Raw genomic sequence first — 10,192 nt, forward strand, 5'->3', positions numbered from 1 at the left:
TGAATGGAATCTGCAACGAGGTGGCCGGAATTTATGGTGGCCGGAATTTATGGTGATGGTGGTGGCTTAGAGAGAAAGAAGAGAGAAAGAAAAGAAAATATATATAATACATTCCCCTATTAAAATTACAATTATGCCCATCACATGTCTGGCATATGTCATACTTAACTAACTTTTTCTAACCCAGTTAGCGTAAAGGACAAAACTTGTAGGAAAAAAAAGTTTAAAGTACACCGTCTGCAAGGAAATTTAGAAAAGGACACGAACCGTAATTCGTCTTATTTTAAAGGACAAAATTTGTAATTCTGTCACAAATTTTTTGAAAAAAAAATGGTCAACTAAAAAAGAATATGCGAAGCATAATGTTAAGTACCAATTCAAGCAGTGATTATTGCTAATTGACAACGAGGTAAAGTGAGCCGAAAAATCTAGCCAATGAAGATACATTCACATGTTCTTTTACACATTAACCTAGCAGTAACATATCAAGGGGTTACTTTCATTGCAAAGTTAATGTTCCGTAAGGAAAAAGGTATTCACTCTCACAAAATTTATTGCATATTTATTATTTGCTCCCTCTCTCCTATGTACTCGTTTTTCATGCTCGTCCCTCAAAAGATACACGTTATTTAGAATCAACGGTATAGAGTCTATCCAAGCATTTCAAAATAGAATAGTGAGGGTTTTTTAAGGACGGCGGGTGTGATTTCGAAGAGAAAGTGGAAGCATATGGTCATATGGTTTATGTGATTGAATGAATGAGAAAAAAGATGTGTTTTTTCGAGTAGTTGGCTGTCGTTTAGAGAGTTGGTCTCCTTTTAGGGGAAACACTTACAAATTTGCGGTTCAGGTTGTTTTTATTGATTTATTCAATTATTTAGCGTTGATTAATATTTGTACACCATATTTATCTTTAGTTTTAAATTATTTTAAATATAGTAATTGGGTAAAAAACAATTTAAAAATATGTATTGCTTTAAATTTATTGCATTAATTTATATAACCTTTTACACTATTTTTTTTATTTTTGTTTTTATACGATACTGTAAGTAGGATATAGAAGGGCGTTTTTATAGTTGGAGATAAAATGAGTGCTTTGAAGAATGAATGAAAACATTACGTGCCATGTGTTTAGATGTGTTTGTGTAGTTTATGCGATTTCGGGCTGGATATGGCCTTATTCAAAGCATATTGTTAATTTGGATGGGATAGACAATAAGACAAACAATATGAATTTCTCTTGCGGTATCATTAAGTGAATTTGGATGAGCGTGCACGACTTGACAAATATTGAAATTGATGAATAATAAAATGATTGAAAGAAAGAGAGATTAGAGGGTTTTTTTTTTATAAAAATAAGTAATTAATCATTGTACTTTAATACCTCTATATCAATTATCATCATAATAATGAATTTTATAATTCTTCAATATAAAGATTAATCTACATTGAACTAGAAGGCAAACGAACAACAAGTTGCAATTCTTTTTGAACGGCGAAACTATGTCTTCTAGAAACCAAGTCTTGAATATTAAAAACTTAAAAGTAAAATATACAAGTGATTTGAAATCGGTGGCTATCATGACAAAATTAAAAGTTCTGAAATATTCCCTCATCTATATATGCAATACAAATATGTATAACACAAGTGCTCTCTAAGACAAAACAAATGTTGGTTATTACAAACATTTTGTTCATACTTTCACATTACAAGAATAGACAAACAAATGTTAGTGATATGAATATGAAAACGGTGAAATAAAAATGATTGTGGTGTGCCAAGGTGTATAAACCATTTTTTTTATTTAATCTCTATAACATAAGGTATACTATAGATTAAATCTAGAATATTTCAACAAACACACTCACTAGTCACTAGGTGGTGTTAACTTTGCTTGCATATTACACTTGAAATGTAGTACCATTAGACATCATGTCAAAGTTTGCCATTCCACCATTTGGATGCATGCCTTAGGCTCTTTTCTTCTCTTCTTTTTCACCATAAAGCATTTTACCCACAAATAGTTAAAAAAGAAAAGAAAAGATGCCACTAACATGTTTTTAGTTGTTGGGAAGGTGTTGTTGAAGCAACATATTTGAGTAGAGTCCTTTTCAAAGCAAATTACTAATTAGTCAAAATTGGTACTACTTTTATTGCACTTTGTACACCTTGTGACCACATGAAAATGTTTGATCATACACCCACCCACTAGGGGTGCAAATGAGCCGAGCTACCCGAGATCGGCTTGTTAAAAAGCTCGATCGAGCCGAGCTTAATCGAGCCCGAGCCCGAGCCTAAAAGTAAGCTCGTTTAATAAACGAGCCCGAGCCCGAGCTTCACTTATCATGCTCGAGCCGGCTCGCGAGCCTAAACGAGCCTGTCATTTATATATATTTTTTAAAAACTATGTTTAATAATTATTAATTAATATATATAATGTTATGAAAAATAAATAAAAATAACTAAATAATATATATTATTTTATACATAAAGTTATAATAGAAGAAAGTATATAAAAAGAATTATAATTATATAAAAAATAGTTGATATATATCAAATGAGCCAAGCCCGAGTCGAGCTCGAGCTTTGAAAATAGAGCTCGAAACAAGCCGAGCTCGAGCTCTGTGTAAGCTAAACGAGCTGAGCTCGAGCCTAGTCGAGCTCGGGCTCGACTCGTTTGCACTCCTACCACCCACCATAAAATTTTCTTGGTAATTTATTAATAAAAAAAGAGTTTGGTTTTTAGACCTGCCAGCACTCCTTAATCAACGAGATCTAGTTAAATCACAGTTTCTATGATAGGAAACCAGTAGAAACGAGATTCAAGTTCCTGGTGACATGTGTTAATGACTACAAACTAACCATTTCCGGTTTGGGTAATCTAAAGGCTCAATCATGCATGGTACTAGTTGCTCAACTTGACTGGTCAATACAATTGAGGTCAACAAACATTTAATAAAAGGAACCATGCATGTGTGTCTTGTACTTTTAGGTGTAACATTTGTACTATGGAAAGGTCAATTCGTCAGCAGTACTTATAGTGTGATAGACTGTTCATATGTGGATCAGCTTCATTCAATTCTGTATAATGCAGTTCTATTACCAGAGTGGAAGTGGCCACACTTTAGAACAACAAAGCTTGAGTACTTGTATCTTATGTTGTAACAGTTGTACCTTGTTTTAAATTTGGTCACTTGTGATGAGACATACACATACAAGCCTGATACCAATGATGCATACTGACCAGCTACTCTTTGGTTTTTTGTAAGAAATGAAGTCATTCTGATTGATTAATATCCTGTGCTTTATGATGCTTCATTCTTTTTGACCAAATTAAGGCATATTAAATTGCATTTGTTACCTCAACCACCACCATAATAATTTAAATTTAATTCATGTAGTTTCAATTTACCATAGGGGTGCAAACGAGCCGAGCTGCTCGTGAGCTACTCGAGATTGGCTCGTTAAAAAGCTCGATCGAGCCGAGCTTAATCGAGCCCGAGCCCGAGCCCCAGCTCAAGCCTAAAAGTAAGCTCGTTTAATAAACGAGCCCGAGCTCGAGCTTCACTTATTGAGCTCGAGCCAGCTCGCAAGCCTAAACAAGCTTGCCATTTATATAATTTTTTTAAAAAATATATTTAATAATTATTAATTAATATATATAATGTTATTAAAAAATAATTAAAAATAACTAAATAATATATATTATTTGTACATAATATTGTAATATAAAAAAATATATAAAATTAATTATAATTATATAAAAAAAATAATTGATATATAGTAAACGGGCCGAGCCCGAGCTTGAAAATCTACTCACGAGCCGAGCTCGAGCTTTGAAAATAGAGCTCGAAACAAGCCGAGCTCGAGCTCGAGCCCTGTACAAGTTAAACGAGCCGAGTCAAGCTCGGGCTCGGCTCGGCTCGTTTGCACCCCTAATTTACCACATAAAGGTATAAAACCATCTCCAAGGCCCCTTGGGTTGACAACAAAAAGGCCCAGCCCAATCTGTTTTTCATAACATAAAGTTATCAACCTCTAATGACTAATTATCTTAGTCTATAGTTTCATAAATGGCCCATTTTTGCATAGGAAACAAGAAGCAACAGAGAACAATGAATATATTCATGATACAATTGAAGGTTGTATATAAAAAGAATTGAGATGATATGTTTGGTTCTACAAAAACAGTAGCAAACAAGTGAAATAATTGAGATCAAAGATCACCAGATAGAAGGGCTTCCCGCCTGCAAAAAGATTTCGTTCTCCACATCTTTCACCCACTCGCACACGCGGTTGCATATCCTTATAGCCAAACCCTGCAAACATGAAAGAAGGTCTAACAAGTAATCATCTTAAATCCAAACATGAACATAAATGATCAAGTTAACGAGTGAATCCAAAAAGGGTTTTAATGTTCGTAACCTTGTCTGCGAGTGGATCAAATGCTGCGTATAGTTCAAAATCTTGTGTGACCCAGCATAGTAAAACTGCAATATAAGAACCCGTAGAATATATATATCATAAAAAATTCAAGTGGGTTTAATAATCAGAAAACAGTTCACAAGTGGCTGAAGATACCATAATCATCGTCCTGTTTAAACTGAGTTTTTTGGGGTCCAGCTGCTTTATCATGCATGGAAGCATATAGCTTTTGATACGCCCTGTATAATCTACAAACACAAAAGCCAACAGTTATTCATAACTGATCTGGTGGATAAAATTTTGGACTAGAAATTGTGTTATACGTGTTTATATGACATAATTACCTTTTCTGCTGTTGATGACTGGTAATTGGAGATGAGAATTCAGAAGATACATATTGATCCAGAGACATATTACGATATATAAAGTGCCAAAGTCCAGCTGGACCACCGATACTGAAGAGGTAGGTCCCAGCAGAGCCCAGTTGGTCCCGCAAGACTCACCTTGAACAGGGACGTCTGCGCAAAGGCCATCTGCTTCTGCAGGACCCACCATGCTCAGAGAACCTTACGCGCAGTACGCAAGCTGTACACGCAGGGAAAGCCTCCCAATGGTGAAGTACCCCGCCTGTTCCCGCAGTTGCGGATACAAGCCATCAGGGAAGGCTACCCGCAGACAGCAGGGCTACACGCACAAGACAATAGATACTTCAGTAGTCACATGAAGGAATGAGCAAGACGGGAACAATCCCGCCAAAATGAGCCAGTCCGTATGATTCTGAAAGATCTTCTGTACTATACCTACCAAGGTATGGATAGGACAGACAATCTGACCAGAACAGCCCATGAGCCAATCACAGGGTGACAGCTCACCGACAACAGTACGAGGAGGAGCACCCTCTAGTACTGTTTGTCACTATTAGCCGCTGCCTACTCACCAACCCTTACTGCAGGGCATGCGCAGCCTACAGTTGGTGAAATAGTGTTACTGTTGGCCGTAACCTATTCACCAACCAGCATGGCCTGCGTATAATCCACAGTAGGTAGGACGTGCATAATCTACAGTTGGAGGAATAGTGCAGCCGACATAGTTACTGTTGGCCGTAACCTATCCACCAACCAGTATGGCCTGTGCATAGTCCACTGTTGGTAGAACAGGAATACTATTCAGCCGGCTATACCTTCTAACCTACCTTCGGCTATAAATACTCCAACATCTTGGAATGGTAAGATCATCTGCTATCCAGTTATCTAGCAATCTCTTAATATACACTTATATTCAGAGCAATCTAGTCTGATTCTCACGCCGGAGGGTGGTCACAAGGAGGAACCCCCCCCCCCTTCTCAGTGACGAGCTTACGGTGTTTGTTTTGCAGGTTTCCTGAAGAACAGCCTTCTCAGTTAGATCTCATCCGTGGGAAACATTACTTAACCCCCAGATTATCTATAATCTGTCCAGATTATCTATAATCTGTCCAGATTATCTATAATCTGTCCAGGGTTCATTTAGTGTTTCTTCAGATACCTAAAACTGATTCATGTGATCTTTCTTGAGGTACAGTTGCTGGTCTAGGCTCATTCAAATGTAATGACTCAGAACGAGTTGAGGGGTAGATATGTAATTTCTCTACACGCATGCCACCTTCCGACAAGGATCTCTGAACTTCACTTAGAACATTATTCTTCAAGAGAACCTTTTCAATAAGTATCCTGTAAAAAAACTAGAATCTCTTGAAAAAAGGACGTGTCCAAAAGGAATATACTACTGTACTCAACAAAAAGTTTCATATAAGACAGCCAAACATTAAAAGATTATTGCAACCACAAGTCGCAATACTGAGATAACCAAATATGATAAAATGCATACCGGCAATCTTTAAGATGAAAGAAGGCATTAGAACTTGACGTTAACAAAACTAAATATGTATCATCCTGCCACATACATATTAACATGCATATTTGGTGTGAATGATTTATATACAAAAAAATATTGACACTACAAACAATTCACTATTCAGTATAAAAACTCAATTGAAGTATGTATATGTAGATATAACTCACATAAAAAAAATGAACATAAGCAAGTAAAAAGGCCATAGGATTGTATCGTGGCAAACATATAGGCGAGAAAGATTCAGATGTTCTGCATCAGAAAGATAGCATTGCATCATCAGAACCCTAAAACATTCAAATTTATAGTTACTACAAATAAGTGAATCTTGCGCTTGCCTAAAAGATTCAGTTGACATGACAAAGTTAGCAAGCAGCAGCATATCATCAGGATGAAGCACTGCCTTTCGTGCACCAACCAAACTGATAACCTGTATTTAGAGTCGGTTCAAAAACGAAAACCACATGAAAAAAAAAAAAAGAAACACATTCGTTGTTGCAAAACAGGACCTTGTGTTTACACATCAGCATTGCAAAGAGGACACCCGAATCAGCAACATCCTGCAATACCGTAGCGGCAACTTGCCTTGTTGCATAAGGAAGGGGAAGACATGTGTATGCATGAAGAAAAGTGGCAGGATTCCTGAATCATATAGTAGTTGGCATAGGATTCTTATCACTTGGAAATATGGAATCAATTTATTTTAAACTTATCATTCACATTTCTAATAGTAGTTGAGTAACATTAAGTCCAAAGATCTGATACAAACTTTAGCTTGAATGTACTTATTATTAAGTAAAGCTGAACGTACCAACTGAACGAGTGGAAAAGAGAAGATAAAACAACATCTGTGCCTCCAAGCAAAGGTGCCATGTCAAACTTAGGGTTCCTTTCAAAACATTTATTCACAGACTTCGTAAGAATAAGTATCATCTGCATTAAAATTCAAGTGATTATAAACTTATAATGATAATCAGAACGTAATTAAAAAAAAACATTAAACAGATTGATGGGAAGCAACATACATTCCTACCTGACCATAAAGAAGCTCTAGTTGCCCCCTTAGTGACTCATAAGGCTCATCTGTGCAGCTAATGCAAGCTAAATAAATTGTTTTTTTCACAAGAAAAACCAGCTGTATACCACAAGAATCGTGATCACATATCATTTGAGTTGCAGATAAGATAATAATGATATATTCAATGAAAAACATTTCTCACCTGGTGATTTCCTGCCTTAACTAACTTAATATGGTCTCCTCTGAAAAGCAATGAATGAAGCAAACAGTTAGACCAACTTATTATCCTTTAAAAAGATAATCAAATAAATAGCAAAACAATTGATGCTAATATAGTACCCATCTTCCACAAAAGAAATAATAGCTTGTAGAGTTGCTGAAAATCCTGCTAGTTTGTGTTCATCCCCATATCTGGAAGTTGATCCAAAAGAAGGTTGGATAAGTGAGTGCAACACTTCTTTCCACATAGAACGGGCTGTACATAAATCAAACCAAACCGAACAAGGCCTTGCTCATGTTTGTCTGTTAAGCTTTTATTGACAAACGAACGGTTCATAAACATCAAACCGAATGAAACTTTTTATCTGTGTTTGTTCATTAAGGAAATGAACTTGTTCGTGAACGGTTCCCAAACAAAAACGAACGAACAGAACGTATGTTTTATTTCATTTGGCCAACCGAGAATGGTCAGTGTCAACGGTTCAGTTTGGCTACCAAGTTTGTGTTGGTGTTTTATTTAACATTCATATTCATATGTTAATTTTACATATAAATTATTCACATAACACTCATATATAATTTTTGTCTTATAGTTCATAAGTTTGTCTTAAACACAATTAAACAAACATGGTCTCTATTCATGTTCGCCCATTTATTAAACGAATGAACATAAATGAAGTTGCCACCGAGCGTTCAATTCACTTACAGCCCTAACTGAACAGTTAATAAACATCATAACAATAATTAAAAGCAAATGCCTACCTTGAAAAAATAGGTTTCCCAGAGTTGCTCAAAACAAAAAAGTGTTTCTTTCTTTCTCTCCAAGACATAGAACCATCATCCTGCACTTTATTCATCATTAACTGAAACTTAAACCTACACGGGCATTGTTAATCTATACTTATTCTCTACTAAAAACCTACAAGTTTTGTCACGTGCCACTCCCACATTAACATGGTTGTAAAAATCCAGACTAGGCTCCGATTAATCGCTAGTCCCTACCCCATTGATTAGTTGCCGATTAATAGCTATTTGGTCAAACTTGATCAAAATTGAAAATTTTATATATATAATTTGGTGTATATTTGTATGTTTAAGAAACTACATATAAATTCCAATCCGAGATTTTTACAACACCGCTAGTCCCTACTCCACTACCCGACTAGCGAGACAACACTTTAAAACAAACTAAATCCCTAAAATCATTTGTTACCGTTTATTTGCTAATTAATATATATATTTTTTTCATTAATTACCACACTGGTCTCAAGCTAGTTACATATATAAAGATATATGAGCATCAAACAAGTAGTGATTTTGAAACAAACAGTAAACTGACCTCATGAGCATGGCGTTTACCAGGACCCCACTGTGACTGAACAGAATCATCCAACACCTCTCCACCATCACGCTTAATATTATTATTATTATCTTCAATCTCCTGAATATCATCAGCTCCGGTTGGCATTTGGGTTTCAATTTCGTTGGTGGCTCCATTGGCAATATCCGTGTGATGATCATCATCAGAAACTGAAGGTGTTTGTTGGTCAATTGAAGAATTATTGTTGAATGCGATGGAAGACAACTGGTTTTCAATGGCGTCAAGCGAGTAATCGATTGAGCCGATTTGATGATCGGAGGATTTAGGTTCTTCTTCTTCTTCGTCGGAGAATGATGATAAACAAGAGCTGGAATCTGAAGTCATGGAACAAGAGTCTAATTAATCTCTGTGAGTGAAACTACTTAGGGTTCAAAAGTGCAACAATCAATGGGGGGTTTTTCATACCACGTTCATTCAGTTTATTAAATACACGTTAACTTCATATCTAGTCTTGCAACATAAGGCACGGCTGCCGCGCCACTATTTCTATTATTGAATGTTTGGTATCGAATGAGGACCCACGTAATAGTAATAGTGGCGCGACCGTCATGCTCGTTTGTTGGAGCTGAGATATTCTTTGTTTATTGGAGTCTTTGTACATCATAGGAACACATGGTGATTTGGTGCAATCTCACACGCCATCTTTATTGTTTCGTTGTGCATTATCTGTTGGTCCTTGGTTTCTTGTCTAAATGGTCGTATTCGACGTTTTCTGTGATTGTCTGTTGGTTCGTCTTCCACTGGGTGAGCTGTCCTTCGGCTTCTTCCGTTCGTCTGTTCCGTCCGGTTGTGTCCGGAACTCATCCTCCAAGTGGACTTTTGCGGATTGTTTATTTGGTCGATATTTTCTTATTCGGGTGACACAAGCAACACGAATGCTCCTAATAGTTTAGAATGTCCGAAATTAAATAGGGTGTATCTAATCGACTTATACTTAGCTTGATCCTTGGGATAGCGATAATTACAACATAAACAAGTAAATCACCGATCAATTCGTTAGTTTTTTTAATACTGATCCAAATCATTTGTTTGAAATTTATGCTTTCAAATAGTGTAGGAAATGATTGGGCCATAATTTGAGACCAACACAACAACTGGGTCACTCTATTTAATTTACTGGTAGCTGTTGGCCCAGATTCAGTTTTTAAAAAGTGTAACACGAGAACTGAACAGAACCCAAATACCATTATCCGAAACCTGATCAACCCGTATCAAATTGGGCCGGTTTACAGGTTTATATTCAAGGAGCTAAAACCCA

The 10,192-nt window shown here is 36.3% G+C and overlaps 1 protein-coding gene across 1 annotated transcript; it reads right to left on the reverse strand.

The window, feature by feature from the left end:
- Positions 1-4,114: 4,114 nt before the first annotated feature.
- LOC143583464 (vacuolar fusion protein MON1 homolog) lies at positions 4,115-9,258 on the reverse strand. The gene is made up of 16 exons (XM_077065766.1): positions 8,893-9,258; positions 8,316-8,395; positions 7,674-7,745; positions 7,537-7,576; positions 7,350-7,451; positions 7,128-7,249; positions 6,826-6,958; positions 6,655-6,746; positions 6,487-6,568; positions 6,293-6,357; positions 5,958-6,135; positions 5,607-5,614; positions 4,771-4,881; positions 4,583-4,674; positions 4,427-4,491; positions 4,115-4,320 (listed from the first exon to the last, which is right to left on the reverse strand). The coding sequence occupies exons 1-16, from the start codon at positions 9,256-9,258 to the stop codon at positions 4,225-4,227; spliced, it is 1,704 nt and encodes a 567-aa protein (XP_076921881.1). The 3' UTR covers positions 4,115-4,224.
- Positions 9,259-10,192: the final 934 nt, after the last annotated feature.

Source organism: Bidens hawaiensis, unplaced genomic scaffold, assembly GCF_021521415.1.
Source record: "Bidens hawaiensis isolate Kalapana, Puna unplaced genomic scaffold, B.hawaiensis_p1.1 tig00032405_1, whole genome shotgun sequence".
Lineage (NCBI taxonomy): Eukaryota > Viridiplantae > Streptophyta > Magnoliopsida > Asterales > Asteraceae > Bidens > Bidens hawaiensis.